Source organism: Saccostrea echinata, unplaced genomic scaffold (genome assembly GCF_033153115.1).
Source record: "Saccostrea echinata isolate AGI-Se365-2 ecotype Australia unplaced genomic scaffold, CSIRO_AGI_Sech_v1 ptg000054l, whole genome shotgun sequence".
In the NCBI taxonomy this organism is placed as follows: domain Eukaryota; kingdom Metazoa; phylum Mollusca; class Bivalvia; order Ostreida; family Ostreidae; genus Saccostrea; species Saccostrea echinata.
Window position 1 is genome coordinate 10889590 of NW_026889803.1, and position 16154 is coordinate 10905743.

The following is a 16154-nucleotide window of genomic DNA, read 5'->3' on the forward strand; positions in this document are numbered from 1 at the left end:
TTTTAAAGAAGAAAATCTGAAGCAAAGTGACTACCCCAGTACCAAATATCTACAATAGTTGTGTCCTAATTAAGGGGTTAAAAAACTTCTGCTATGGAATCAAAATAGACCTCTATCTTTTTTAACTATTTCTGAATTGTCATTGACTTAGAATTGTAGAATCCGCTTACAGCGGCCAACTCAACTCTTATAATTCTTTATATCTGAGCTCCATTAATCAAAAAGGTTACATATATTTTACCATCACTTCAACATGATTTGTTACAGATATCAGAATGAAAACAAAAATAAAGAATTTTGTAACAAAAAATAAAACAAAAACAGACAAAAATATTGCTTGCATATATTTATTCTTCGAACATTAAGGCGGAGAACTAAGTTTTCATTCAATTGTGACAATGCTTTTATGATTTTGAAGATATCCAAAAATAGACCCTGATCAAGTATTGCGTATCTGCTATGTTCCTTTTCCTTTAAAGTTTGTTGCCCGTTTTCCTCTGTGCCTAACCATCTGGTAGAAACAGTCAATCTATTGAACTGATATCCTCTCTCTCCATATGAGAGGGTGCACTTTTACCAGACGAATTCTTGATTCTGACAGAAAAATTGTTTTATTCAATTATTTTTCTGATCCGGAAAGTTGGGGGAGGCGGTTCAGCGGAGGGGTAATGGTACGGATGGTGTCCTACGAAGGTTTCCAAAAAACGTGGGTCATATTTGCGGGTATGAGGATGGTACTGGCGAGTGTTGATTGTATTGACGATTTTCTGGATGATGTTATCGGATGCGTCCCTTCCCATATAATCCATTTGGTAATGATTCCACGCCTCTCGTCTTCTGTGATCGTCCTCGGTACAACAGCACTTTCCATTAGACACAGTCGCTGTCTCTTTGTCTTCATCGGGGTGAAGGTAGCACTCACGTCCCCGCCTTGACTCAGTATTCTATAGTATAAAATTAAAGAGCAAACTTAACATGGAATTTCAGATAAAAGTACATTAATTTACGAAGAGTATGACCAAATCGTGTCTATAGAAAAATTGGATCTTGATTGCACACAACCTGATAAGATTTTCGGAGTAAAAATTTATTCTTATGGTTATATACTTACGTAACTGTAGTATTCATCCAGTGTTCTGGGACATTTAGCCCGCCTCTCCATTTCATAGGTATAGTCTGTATTCTTTTCAATTTTAGCCTGCTGTAAAAAAAAAATTGGGAGGCAATAAATTTTACAAATGCATGAAGATGGACTTTGGGCAAAAAAGCAGAAAAAGTTTGTTTTTTTTAGATTTACTATTTACGTGTCTTACTGTAAAATAAACGTCTTTGGGGAAAGCTACCCTATCAGGACAGTGGGCTCTCTTCACAAACATAGAGGAGGGGCACATGTCCTCTTTAGATAGATTGTATCCAAGGCCTGAAGCTCGGTCCTTTAATTTGGAAAAAAATGAAGATATAAATTAATAATCAATCTTTTTTTAAGTAAACACATGTAAAATATATTTCGTTTTCTGTATTTCTAAATAAAAATTGCTCCACGTCTGCTAAAACTGTGAAGAAAGTAAGCTCTGAAAGTCAATTTTGTTCTTAATGCGTCACACAGGAGTTTTAAAAGACAACTTACAATTCTGTAAGCGTCCTTGGTATATGGTTTACCATCTTTCATTCCCACCTCGATTACCACATCATACGAATCCCGGTCGTTTAGATCCACGCCTTTAGGAGTGGGTTTTGTTCGATTCGTCTCACAGCCCAACGGCCGTGCTTTTGGAATATCCTCTGGAGATACAATCGAGGAATAAGAAAACTACAGTACATGCAATTGTAACAACAAGAACAACAAAATCAACAAAAATAACAACATATATATTTTTTAATATTAATATATTTACCATAATATTTCCGATACGATTTCATGTTAAATAATTGAACACTGAAAACATCTTATGCATCAAAAATGTTCATGTTTATTTAATTAATTCCAAGAGACTAGTAATATACCAGTAATTTATTCACACCATTCAACAGACTAAACAGTTTTAATTATATTAAACGTCCAAAAAAAAAAAATACTTCTTACAGAGAATTCAATATACATCATGAAACATTTGAAAATGAAGACATGAAGTTAAAATTCACGGTAATGTCATGTTGCAAACTTTGAATTTACCGGGCGGCAATAAATACAAATTACATGTCAACTTGTAAATTTAGTATTTATTTCCACCCGCTGAATTCAAAATATTCAAAATGGCAGAAAACATAGACCAATTTGTAAAGTAACTTGATAACAATCCTTATAAAAAGTTTACTAGTATATCTGTTTCTCGGAGAAACTGACCTTTGCTTGTCCAGCGATTGATGTACTTCATGAGGAGTGGAACTATGTATAAATCAATAACATCATCCATCTTTGTGCAAGACACTGAAGTCGACGTAAAGTCTGTTTTAAAATAAATTGATACATGTAAATACGTCCATCAACTACTGTATGTACATATATGTACATATTTAGTTCACAGAAGAGAAATGAAAAATGAATTGATTTCATAAGAAATATATAACATTTGATTACCTTCGATTCTTTTGTTGTTGACAACACGCTAAAATAGGGTGTGATTATGACGTCATCTTATTGTTAATTTCGTCAAGTTGAGGCGAAGATTGTGACGTCATAGTGACTTTTATTTCGTCAGAGAGAGAAAGAGAGAGAGAGAAAAAAAACGTTGGGGATGACATTTGAATTGAAAATTCGGATTTCTTCCCGATTTTATACGTATGATCTTGTTTATTGTTTTTCATATTTTAACTTTCATTATGCATAATTATTTTGCAAGGAGCATTGTTTTGCAATATAAATGAAGGTTAATTTATGCCAGTTTAATTTATACCTGGCCAGTCCATTTAAAGCAAATACAGAAAAGGTTGCAGGAAATTCATTTTTTAAAAAGAAAAGCCAAATGCTAGAACTCAATAGTGTCATACTTTCTTAAATTAGATATGGTATTTAATCCACATAAGATATTTCTTTTCTTTTTTTTTTTGAGTTACAAAAATGTGAGATCGTTCAAGGTTACTACAACTCATCTAAATTTTATTTAATTATTATTATTTATTAAATTGGGGGGGGGGGCAAAAAACGTGTATATGCACTTGTCATTCAGAGATAATTTTACCATGGGTCTTGTTAAGTAATCATTTTTTCTTTTAAATCTTTATGATATAAAGTATTAATAAATACCGGAATGGCCACATGCACTGTTGTCAATAAATCTACATTTTAATTCGTCAGAGAGAAAGAAATGATTCAGGCAGTAGTCAGGTTAGTGTTGTTGGCCCTATAGGTCTCTCGTTTTCCCTTTTATTTCCTCTGTCATCTTATCGAGGGGTCTTTACCTTATGCATTGATCTTTTTAGACATCATGAATAACAAGGTAAAGGAAAAATCGGCTTTTTAAAAAATGGTGCAAAACCCCGGCGGCAACCGCTCACAAATTAGTTATCTTTGGTAATTTACTGGTCAAAACACGATTTCAACAAAGCTAACAAAGGGAGATTTTTGAGTGAATTACAACTCAGTCTTTGGTATTGTTCGCCGTCTCGCTTGAAAGGTATTTCCTTGACCTTGTGACCAATATGTGGGGAGCTCGCCTTAAACGCGCGCCACATCACTTACAGCGTATGGCAACGGATCAAATCATGTCGGGTATGTACATCTTTATATTCTAAACTTGGTGACTGTTTTATAACTACCAACATAGCTGCTTCAGACAAAAGATGTAGATTATTCCAAAATTCTTGATCTTCGACTGTTCGATTATCGTGTTTCACGATTTATTTTTCATATACATGTACAAGTATACAAATTTGAATTTGCATGAGGAATCTGCAGAATTTACTTATTCTCGTGGATTTACATTTAGGCCTGCTAATTAATGATCCTGTTGATTGCTAATTAATGATCCTTTTGATTCCATAAAAGCAGTTCGTTTGAACCCCATTTTAAAGAATAGATAGAACCCATCCTCAAAATAGAAAATTTATGGTTCATGTTAACTTTACTTTGGTATATCAAGATTGTAGTTTCATCTCTTCAGTCGATTTCATTGGAATAACAAGCCTTGTTTTTGGTGAAAGTCCATCGAATTAACTTGTGAACTCGTATTCCTTAAACACATAAAAGAAATTAACATTGTTAAATATCTGTATTCAGTTATAGAATGTCTTAATTTTATGCAATTTATATAATTTTAATTAACGCAGCTGCACATCTGAGTTTTAATTCTTACCTTTGACAGACCTTACAAAACAACAGGAGGCCAGCGCACCACCGGCATATGACGCGCCAATTACAGTACAGCCCGGATTTACTCAAGCAGCTCAACCAGGCGGATATGCACCACCAGTTCAACCAGGGCCTTACCCCCATCCAGCTCAACCCTCGAATTTTGTAAGAATACCTTTATTCAGTCCAACTATGATCATTTATGTATAAAAAAAATAATGCACCCATAAATCTTTAAAAAAAAAAAAAAGAAGATGACCCTGTTATATTTCTTAAAAAGGATTTCCACTAGTCTTCAGGATATGAGAAGGGGGTGGGTTGGGGTTAGTTCACAATTCTCTTTGTACAATAACAGATAACGTGGTGAAGGATATACATAACAATTTGAAATAACTAAAATAAGGATCCATTGGATGTCCATCTGTTACAGTGTTATGCCATTATACATTCTTTCACAGTGTTATGCCATTATACATTGATCTATGTTAACATAGTCTTTGGAAAAACGGGCCTCCCCCCCCCCCCCCTTCTGAATCTGTCTGTGAAGTTATGTCGGATTTTCTCTACGTTTGAAGAAAAAAATAGATTACGTGGGCCTGTTAATCTTTCTTTTAAAATAAGGTATTCTTTTAAATTATAAACCTAGCATTCCTCCTCTTCCAACACCACCGTGGTACTCAATGCACCACAGCCGGCTGTCCAACCTGTGAACAAAAAACGGACTTGGACCACGGACATTTTTGGATGTTTCTCCGACATGACAAATTGTAAGTGGGTTTAGCGCCAAAATTATGCATATTTTAGTTCTTGTTTAGCTACTTATGTTTTTATCTTCTTTTTTCGGGGGGGGGGGGGGGGGTCTTCGTAGCAAATTGAAATATTTAAAACGTCTTTTTTCTTATGACATACTTTGTAGGCGCTGCTGTAACGCTCTGTCCCAATCTTTACCTGTACTACCTGTCAATGAAGCTGGGCGAGAACCTTCTCCTGCCCTGTGCCTTTGGTTGCAGTTATCAGGTTTTGGTTCCTCTTAGAGTGAAAGTCCGAGCAGAAAACAACATAATGGTAATACATGTACCTCTATCATTGAATTGTAAGCCTTTGATCTACAGAAATATTTTCATGATTAAGGGTTTGGTTTTGTGTTCATCCAAGTGAAACTCGTACGAAATAAAAATCTCAATATCTTAATAAATACTTCTTGCTTACTCTTGAAAACTGACCTATGACACCTTCCATGGGAATGCTGTCTTGATATGTATGCAGTTTGATTGTCACTTGCAGTGTCATGCAGCAATAATGTGCATATTACACTTGCAGGACTGCACAGCTACAGGTCTAACAAAACAATAACATGACATTTGTTGTATATGTGCAGATAGTTGAACGTCATGGGTACAACTATTTGTTTCGTTCCTAACAATTCTGTGCGTACTTTTTCCATAACTGTCTGTTTTTCTTCAACTAGGCATGTCCGCCATGCGAAATCTGGGCGCTGCCATTCCGGTATTGAAACCAACTGACTATTTCTGTAATCTGATGTCTCTAGTACCCCGATTACACAAAGCAATTAGAGAGATATTTCGTAAAACATCTCCAGCTATTAGAATGTTTCGATCTAAATGTTTAATATTGTTTATTATAAAAGTAACATCGATGTTTACGTCATATCAGGGAATGCTCCGTCTTCGATTTTACAATGGACAGATAAATTAATACGCGCCCAGTTTTAGCAGTTCCGACTGAATTTAACGTCTGTTATTTCTTTTGCAGGTAAGGCTATTAATTACCTTTTATCAAATAAGCATATTAATCCTACAAATGTAGGACAATGTCATATAATATTGAAAAATATTGCACGAAAATTAAGAACTATAATCACTCAGCGTAGTTTATTTCTGAGGTCTGTCATGCGATATTCGGCTAAAGTGAAAGTAGGAGCTGGTAAGTCGATTTGTTGTGTTTATTGTGATTTATGAGCCTTATCTCAGAAATACGATATAACTCCTAGTATCAGTAATACATTTTGAGTGTGACAACGCCTGCGATCTGATGCACATCAATTTTAAAAAGGTTAAACGTTATACAAAGGATCTGAGAATTTCCACGTGTTTCTTGCTGACCACAATTTGGTAGCGGGCAATATTTAAGGTTCCTCTAATAAATATTACTATGTTTCAAAATACTAAAAGTATTCGTTATTGTATAAAAATATAGTTCAGTCAAAAACATGGTTTCAAATATTATGAGTAGAGTAAAGAACTAAATTTTGTTTTCATTAATGAGCGATTTTTGTGTAAGATCCTTCATTGAGCCTCAGACACACCAAGTTAAGTGTCCAATGACAGCTAAGTGAAGTGGCTCTACGTAGTACACATATATGGTAAATCAGATGTGTTATTTGTTGATCAAAATTTTGATATTCAAATTTTATTACTTTTTTGTTTTACTTTTTGTAAAAGAGATGCAAGTATTATTAATTATTTATATAAATAATTTTCACATAACTTTGTACTGTATACAAACCATCATTTTGGACTTGGTCCTTCTGATTGCAGATTAGTGCAGTATATGTAGTTCTCATGGGGAAAAGTAAATTAAACGATAAAAATTTTCAAGGATGTCAACTTCATTTGCTTATTGCTTGATATGTAAATTTTTGAATGTTCATCAATTTGATGAAGAGTGCAGCAAAATTGAAAAATAGCTTTTTTTTTAAAGATGAAAATTGCATAAAGTATTAATAATTAATATTCTCTAGTTGAAATGGTTAAGATTGAAAACTTGAATTTCTGCAGCTGCATTGGTTTCATCAAAAAGGGAGTATAATAAGGGGGTCTTACCTGATCTTAAGTTACCATTGAGCATGCTGAATCAAATGCTACCAAGCATGCATGTTTATTTTTAATTGAATGTTCATTTTATGAAAGTTTTTCATATGCTCAATCAGACTTAGGTTGTTGGTTGGACTTGTAAGGAAGAGATAAGGTGCTGGGGGTGGGGTGGGGGGTAAACCTTGGTATTGATCCATAAATACCATAATATTCTTGTAGAAACCTCTAAGATTTTTCTATAAAATTGAAGAAAAAAAATGAATGTACATGTAGCCACCACTTTATCTCAAAGGTTATTATTATTATATTTTTTTTGAGGACCTGCATTTTAATGGTACAGGCAAACCTTGTTATTTCTATCCTGATGGGACCAATAAAAAAAATCAAGAAATCTGGTATAGTTTGACACATTGAGGTTAAAATGCTTAAAGAAAAAAATGGAAGAGACTTTCAATGAAATATGAAGATAACAAACAATAATCAAATTCAAATTCACATAATTTCGAGAGATGGAAGCAAAACTCTATTCTTATAATGTCTCATAGAAAAAAGTTTTATCGGACACAGTTTCAGGAAATAAATACCATTCAGTTAAAACACTGACACCCTTCAACATGTTCAACAAAGATTAATATGAATATCTAGATTTAAAAGAATTGTTTTTGAACTTTTTTCCTAAAATTTATTATAACTATGTTTACCATGTTTACAGAATGCCTTGTTTCACAAAAAAGAACACTGTTGACAGATATTTTCTCTGGACTGTCAATTTCTGCATTTCATAATCATGTGATACCTGTGTTGGAGCCCTCCCAAAAACCTCCCCTGTAAGGTAAGTTTTATATCCCAATGAAATGATTCTGTAAATTTAATAGACATGTGTATAAGGGTATAAGGTAGGTGTTATAATCACAGTGAGCTGACTAGTCATTTTCATTTTGTATAATTGGATTCAGATGTTATTCTATGTGTACAGAATGAAAGAATGTACAATTTTTATGATGAGAAATATATATGCGGTTGGATGAAAAGAAAGATTTTGTTTAAGTGAATGTTGTGTATGTGTCCATCACATTGTCTCAAGCCATGGTTGGAGTCCGCCTACAGTTCTCTCCTACCCGAGGCTGCTTGAGTGAATTAAGTATTGTTATCATGAATAATCAAACCTAATATGTGTGATGTCACGTTATAACCCAATAAAAGTAATTGTTTATATTGCAGTTGACTTTTAACAATAAAAAAACAACTGTTAGGTAAACAGTGACTGAAAAAAGGAAGTCACTTCAGAGGTTATTTTTAAATAATTGAAAACTTCAATCTCTTTTGGAAGGAACTGTTTTTGATCATCTTCTTGTAGCTTACTAACACACATGTCATCATATCAGGTTTTTAAAATTCTGCCATCAAATCCTTACCTTGTCATTTAACCTTCAGATTTTGTACTTGTTTGCTTTATTTCATTATGATCTTATATGCTTGTCTCATCTACTTCCCAAGGCAAGATGACATGACCATCACTTGGGTTTACCTTAATTGATGTTATTTATGTTTGACCTCTTTGTACATACAGATTAGACTCATTTATCTCTATATGGATTAAACTACTCAGATCTACACTAATTGTAAATTAAAATAAGATATATTCAGTCCAACAATCAGTGTTAACCAACATTTACAATGTGACGATCATTGCTGAGGGATGTGTAGCCTTTGACCCTGAAATTTACATGTCTATCTTTGCATACTTTTTACTTAGTCATGATGTAAAGATTTAACTTTCAATTCAAGTTCCCTCTTTGAGAGTGATCAACAGTATTGTTTTTTTAGTGGTATGTTATAAATTATTTATATTTAATATTTTACAGATTTCAAAGTCAAGGAGATCATTCAAATGACAGAGGGTTTGGTCCATGTTGGTTTGTCTCAACAGTTAATCTTTTGGAAAGCAGTGTTGGAGAAAATATCAGCAAAATGTGAAGACTGTGATTTAGTTTCATATGATATGACTAAAGAAAGTTAATATTTTTGATTTCATGGTTGTATGAACAAATGCTATGAACTTTCCAAACATCATTTTAAAAAAAAGTTAATATGATGACCAAACAAAAATACATATTAATTTGAACTTTCCACGAGTTTACAATGAAGAACATTTTGGGATCTTGATACAGGATATTATAATAGTGTTTTATCTAATTTATTCATATTGTTTAGTGCATTAAATGCAAAAAAATGTTTTAAAGTCACTCTTGTGAAACCCATGCTAAGAAAACAGGTCTCAAATATCTTAGAGAGTTATATTAGAGTTATATTGTTAGAATTGAAGCTTATTTATAAAATTATACCTTATATCTTTAAAGAAAGTTTCACAAAAAATAGTCAAACATATACTGATTAACATATTAAAAGAAATATAATATCCTGGAAGTGATTGAGAATAAAAAAAGGTCATTTATCATCCTTTTCTTTTGTTCTTCTTGGTGACTTTTTTTTTTACAATAATCAAAGACATTTACATTTTAGCTCATCTGAGCAGAGGCTCTATTGAACTTTTCTGATCAAAGAGTCTCTGGTGTCTGTCCATCTGTCATCCATAAAAATTAAACCCTAAAATAGGGGTATCAAAGTTTGACATGGGAATAGATAGGAAAAAATCATCCTTTAATGAAGAACAAGGTAATGATTTACTCATAATGTATGCAAGCATCCTCAAGTAGTGAAGATTCAAGTTGGTCAAAATCATTTGCCAGACTTATTATTACAATAATATTAAAATATTCCCTATTTGTATTTTTTTCATTTTTTTTTCTTCAAATAAATCTGAGATCAGATTTTATATATAAATTGGTAAATGCATGTATACATGTGAAAAAAAAACTTTAGGAAACATATAAGCCATGTTAGCCATATTGATAATGAAATATCCTCATGTTGTGGAATCAGTTTTGGATTAGACATGGCCTTATGACCCAAGGTGGGGCCACACTATTGGCTCAAATTTGTTTTTATGAGAATTAAGGGGGATAAGAATGTCTTAGAAATCTGAAGAACACCAAGGTAACTCAAGTGAATGTTGTGGGCCAGGCCTCTTATTTAAATTGCCCACTTTCATTATCCCTGCAGCTTTTTAACATCTTATTTGGCATATTTTGTTAAGGAGAAAATTATTTTTCTAACATTAATTTCACTGTGTTTTGTACACATCATAGAGTAATATTTTAGATACATCTGGGCTTTCATATAAAGTGCTATTTTAGATCAACAGTGAGTCTCTTTAATTCTATTTTTAACACATTGCCATGTGGTTGGGACTACTTTCATGGCTAACATTTTCTTGTTTAACAAACAAGTATGCATTTAAAGAAATGTACCTATTGTAGTGAGTTTACATTTAAATCAAAGGTTCTTCACAAATAGTTGTAGCCACTTAATTGGTTTAACTATTTCATATTTTTTTGGATTTTTTGGTGCACTACTAAAACCTGTGGCTGCGCAGTCCTGCAGGTGTATTGTGCACTTCATAGCTGCAAACTGCTGCAAGTGTCAATTAAGCTGCATATACCCAGAGATTGTTTTCATTATGAAGATGACATGGACCAGTTTTCAAGTGTTAGCAAGGCTTAATTTTTGAGATATTAAGGTTTTTATTTTTAGTGAGTCTCACTTGGCTGCACACAAAACCAAACCCTTAATTGATAGAATTATACAGGAAACATCGAAACAATTACCTTTCTTTGATTTTCTTGATTTTGTATGGCTTTTATTATTTTTTCTAACATGTCGGAAAGAATTTAAAATGCCCAAAAACAATATACATGTACATATATCTGCTTGAAATAAAATCTTTTCTCTGTCATATAAATCTACTGTATTTTCATTCAAATACTAGTAGACTGCAAAATAAACATGTTTTAAACAAATCAGCGTCGTGAACAGATACATTCGCTTAAAGAATAACAAAGCTATTATAAATGGACAGGATATATTTCGAACGAGTGAAAAATTATCTGTTTTAGGGTAATATCTGTGAGGATTGCTGCATGGTGTGTTGGTGTCCCTGTTGTGTCATGTGCCAATTACAGCGTGAGCACGAATTCCTCATGAAAAACAACAACAACAAAGTCATGTGACATATATTACTTCCTGCTGACGTCACAACAGATCAAAAACTTTTTTTGTACGATATTGGTATTTATATTTGATATTGGTGATACGGGTAAATATTTATGATTGTATGTATATTTATCCAAAGTATTCTTGAATTTTCTTTATATTAATACACAATTAATATATTTGAATTAATAAAAATAACATGCACACTGTTGCATTTTACTTTACATAATTTATACGCACTGATGAGTATTTTTAGGCGAGTTTAACAAGTCGAAAAACGGCTGTCAGATGTGTGTGCGCCCCTCTCCTTTTTCATTTAGTAAGAGATATGGGTAACAGATGAAAGTGCTGGACGTTGTATTCGTACGTCAGATGTCTGTAAGGTCGATTATTTGATCGATAATTAAATTTGACCACATACCCCCCCCCCCAATATTTCATCAAAAATCTTTTCTTCTGGTGCCTGTGGCATACAAGGGAATCCACAATCTTAGGATATTCAGTGGTATTAGATTGGCATTGTTATCTAGACGAATATTTTCGAACCTCACAGGAAAAAGTAAGAATATGGTTGGTATTTGAAATTAACCTCTTTGGATATGACCCTCCTCCCTGACAAACTTCCCAGGTCCATCTTTGATTTGGTGAAAAAGTTAAGATAACGAACAGTGATCGATCTGGAAAAAAAATCACAAACAATACAAATCTGTGAGTAGGGTTTACAATACGGACATCCGGGAATTCCAGAGGTGGAATCAGGTGCCTAGGAGGAGTAAGCATCACCTGTCGACATGCCACACATGCACGCCGTGAGCCCTAAGTATTGATCAGGTAGACGGGATATTTCGTAGACAAATTAGTATAAAGACAAAATACTAACAATTTGTATGAAAAACGTCAACCAAAATACTACCCAATGATCGATAGGTTATATTTGCTAGCAAGGTCATTATAACGACCATATAATTTACGAAATGCTGACTTTAAACGAGGTTGTTGAAATCCCAGTAACATCAACTTATCTGTCAGCAGCCTGCCTCGGTTTAAGATTGGTCGTACTCAGAGCATACTCTTGAGTATCGAATAAGTTGGGAGATGTAAACTCCATATGCAGGTGACAGTATTACTACATAAATAAGGAAAGTTGGTGATGGAAAAGCTAAAGTTATTTCGTTTGTCATACAATTTAGTTGAAGTTGGTCCTTATCATCTATAGTCAGTAAAACATCCAAATATGAAACAGATGTGGCAGACTCTGTGGTGTCTTATTTCGAGTTCACTGGGATATATCGATATTGATATTGTTGATAAAACGTCGTCAATGTGTCATGAATGTCGAGTTGAAGGCCACAGCTAGTATTTTCTCCTCATGTAGAAATTTTTGAATAACTTCTGCTTAATATGAATATAAAACAGACCGGCTAATAAAGGAGCACAATTAGTGTCCATCGAAATTCCAACATATTTTGTTGGAAGACCTGGTCTCCAAAGACTACATAAATGTTGTCAATGAGGAACTCCTGTATCCTTTTAATATCAATTTAAGAGTACTTGTGTGTACAATCAGAGTGATTTTTTTAAAAAAAAAAAATAATTTTGTAAATGACCAATCACACGATAGGAAAATTTCCTAGTTCCATTTTTATTGAAGAAGCAATTATCTATAATATCAAATAGCCAAGTTTTTAATTTTTCATGAGGAACATGTTTGTATAAAGTGTGCAGGTTTTGTGTTTTATTGTTACCGACTTTTGAAAAAAAAATTGGCAATTTTCATTTTTCTAAAAATTTCTTTGGAGTATCCACATTTGATTTACACACTTCTAGAATGTACATCTGAAGTTTCTCCTTTACAGCAGTTAATATTTTTGTGAGGAGTAAAGATAGGGGCTATGCAGAGCATTTGCTGAAACCGGCAATATGAATATATCTTTGTTTGTAAGGATTTTTGAAGCTTTATGAAGCTTTTCCTCGAACTCAAAGATAATACCAAGTATTCATCGAGAAATGTATCTATATTAACCTTTCATAACTCATGTTTGTGGGGGAAAAAAAATACATGTACAAGTTATTGGTCAAAGAATGATGCCATTGATAAACCATTGCAAAAACAAGAGAGAACGATGTTTTTTTTGGGGGGTGGGGGTGGGGGGGGGTGCATGGCTGATAGTCAATCTAATTAAAATCAGACTTCTTAGATCCGCGCCGTATACACTCTTTTTACGCAGAGTGTATTCGGCGCGGATCTAGGAAGTCTGATTTTTATCTGAACTGATAATTTCTGATTGAGCTAACAGTCAATTCTAGATATGTTAAATACACCACAAACGATTGCTTATGATCATGATTTGTTTACCAGCAGTACGAGTCCTTAAAAGACGAGAAGTAACAATTTGCTTTTTTTTCCTTCAAACTTTAATTCATGAGAGACCAAGAAACTGAGTTATTATCAGAACTTTTAATCAACGAAGATGAGTATCAAAACACACATTTCAAGCTGACAGATTTTATTTCATTTATAAGATACAGAATACAATTGGTATCAAGAGGTCCAACTCCGTCCAGATACTTGATTACAAGTGCGTATACTTCACGAGCAATCATCTTTTAAGAACTGGTCCTTTAAAAATGTATATATTTCCTCATTCCTACTTTTCTTCCAATTTTTGAGTCGCATTTGACACAACAGTTTTAACACTGGCTTCTGTCTGAAATGGTCAGGGTACATTAGTCAATTCCATCGCGAACAAAGAGAGTTGAATTTTTACCATCACGAACAAAGACAGTTGAATTTTTACCATCACGAACAAAGACAGTTGAATTTTTACCATCACTGATGAACAGAGACGGTGAATATGAGTTTCCGGCTCCTCCACCCATGACCGGGGAGTTTGAAGAAATACCATTGTCTGAGCCAGAATGGATTCCAATCACAGGACAACCTGAAAGGATAGCAACCATTGGCCAACATGAAAGACCCAGAGGAGCAAATACAATTGACAGAGTACCATATTCTGGAAGACACGATAGGATGCCAATAACTAACCAACCTGGAAGAGTGCCAATGTCCAGAGAAACGGAAGGAAGGTATGTACAAGACGAAGCTAATGTCCAAAGGGGTGGGCAGTCGAAAACAATGCCAAGATCTGGACAGCCAAGTCCAATGTATCAAGCTGACCAGACTAGAATGGCTCCGAAACATAGAAGTCCGGCTCCATATGCCGACCAGTACGGACAAAGACCACCTCCTAGAAGCGATCATGGTACCCCACCACCTGTGGCTCAAAAGCCTACTCCGCGGCAAGCATTTAACTACGTAAGTGATTATATTCATCCATAACTACCTTCTTTTGTTTGGTTAATTTTTTGAAATATTTTTTCCCATTTTCATTGGGGGGGGGGGGGGTCTGACTTTCGTTTTTACTTAATATTACGTAGAAGATCAGTGCAAATTGAAAATGTTTTAAAATACAGTTAGGGTGAACTCACCATACATCGGACACCCTTGTACTTGAACAAGTTCTAGCGTTACTTAGAATGGCTAAGGCTAATGAATTGGATACTTTTGAAAACTTTTTTCAAGCCAATTATTATCAACAGAGGATGAAAATGGGGGGGGGGGGTTGCTGGTGACCTTTATAGAAGAACTAATATTTTAACTTAATCAAATAAAACATTAAGCACCAAAAGATCCAATGCCATTGAATCTACCCTTTCTCTGCAGCTTGGTCAACCCAACGCCATAAAATCTTCTCGAGACTGGAGCTCTGGTTTATGCTCATGCTGTTCCGACATGAAATCATGTACGTGAGATTATGGTTCTATTATTTGAAAAAAATATTCTCATTTCATTGGAAAACACGCTATTCATGTGAAAACGATTTTACATTAAAAGGTTGTGGAGTACTATGGTGCGGATGCTTTTTCTATCCGTGCTATTTGTCCAAGAAGCTAGGAGAAAATACGTGTCTCCCTCTTGCTATGGGTAGTACGTGTGCTTTGATTTCTCTGCGTACCAAACTCCGCACTCAAACACGCATAGATGTAAGTAACCTCACTTCAACATCACTTTTTACAGAGTTTTTCCAAGGGTATGTCATGTAATCCTATATACGGGAGAAAATGCATTTGTCTGTAAACGATCTAAAGAAAATTAGATGAATAATAAATTGATCTACAAATCTTTTGCTTGTCTAAGCGCATGATTTCAACATGCTTTCAGGGAACCATCTGTAAGGATTGCTGCACTGTCGTCTGCTGCCAGTGTTGTGCAATGTGTCAAATGTCACGTGAGCAGACTTTCGTAACCAATCACCGCATCATGCAGATAAAATAAGACTGTTGGAGAAAAAAAAACTATAAAATACTCTTACTTTAATTCTAATGTATACACATATTTTCTTCTTGAAGACTTTTAGGTACATCAAATGCGTTTATGAAATTAATCATTTGCACCCTTTCACTTTATTATTGTTCATATTGATAATGTTAAGTTAATTAAAAATTTTTACTTTCATTATTAATGTTGAGGGATAGAAGATTCCGGATAAATTAAGTAAGTACAGTGTATTTGCACACTTAAGAGATAATTGTGAATACACTGTGTAAGTATCATATTTAAAAAGTACTTGACTGTATTAAGGTTTCATGAACATGTAAGTCTCTAGATTAAGAATAAAGCTAAACAGGGAGATAATTTGCCTCAAAATTAAAATGACCAGATTTGGAGCTACATCAATCTATCAACGAAGCTTCTACACAAAATACGGTAGTTATCAATGGAGCATTCTATTCTGATATACAGTACATACAGCTCACATACTCGGGTCATTTGATCATGAGTCTGATCATTTTGATGAAAAGCCATCACAAGTAATAAATTAAAGTTTTCATATAAAGTTAAATTTATATAAATTAAA

General features: G+C 33.9%; 3 protein-coding genes across 3 annotated transcripts; 2 read left to right on the forward strand and 1 right to left on the reverse strand.

Annotated features, from left to right (window-relative positions):
• Positions 1–358: 358 nt before the first annotated feature.
• Positions 359–2429, reverse strand: LOC133171874 (uncharacterized). The gene is made up of 5 exons (XM_061306664.1): positions 2345–2429; positions 1628–1782; positions 1314–1433; positions 1112–1201; positions 359–944 (listed from the first exon to the last, which is right to left on the reverse strand). The coding sequence occupies exons 1-5, from the start codon at positions 2412–2414 to the stop codon at positions 612–614; spliced, it is 768 nt and encodes a 255-aa protein (XP_061162648.1). The 5' UTR covers positions 2415–2429; the 3' UTR covers positions 359–611.
• Positions 2430–3604: 1175 nt separating this feature from the next.
• On the forward strand, positions 3605–11439 carry LOC133205701 (placenta-specific gene 8 protein-like). Its single transcript, XM_061341562.1, has 5 exons — positions 3605–3709; positions 4302–4453; positions 4935–5055; positions 5205–5353; positions 11139–11439. Exons 1-5 carry the CDS (start codon positions 3640–3642, stop codon positions 11250–11252), a joined length of 606 nt encoding a protein of 201 aa, XP_061197546.1. The 5' UTR covers positions 3605–3639; the 3' UTR covers positions 11253–11439.
• Positions 11440–14016: 2577 nt separating this feature from the next.
• LOC133172706 (uncharacterized) lies at positions 14017–15632 on the forward strand. The gene is made up of 4 exons (XM_061307659.1): positions 14017–14551; positions 14960–15038; positions 15131–15279; positions 15458–15632. Exons 1-4 carry the CDS (start codon positions 14072–14074, stop codon positions 15569–15571), a joined length of 822 nt encoding a protein of 273 aa, XP_061163643.1. The 5' UTR covers positions 14017–14071; the 3' UTR covers positions 15572–15632.
• The last annotated feature ends 522 nt before the right edge of the window (positions 15633–16154 follow it).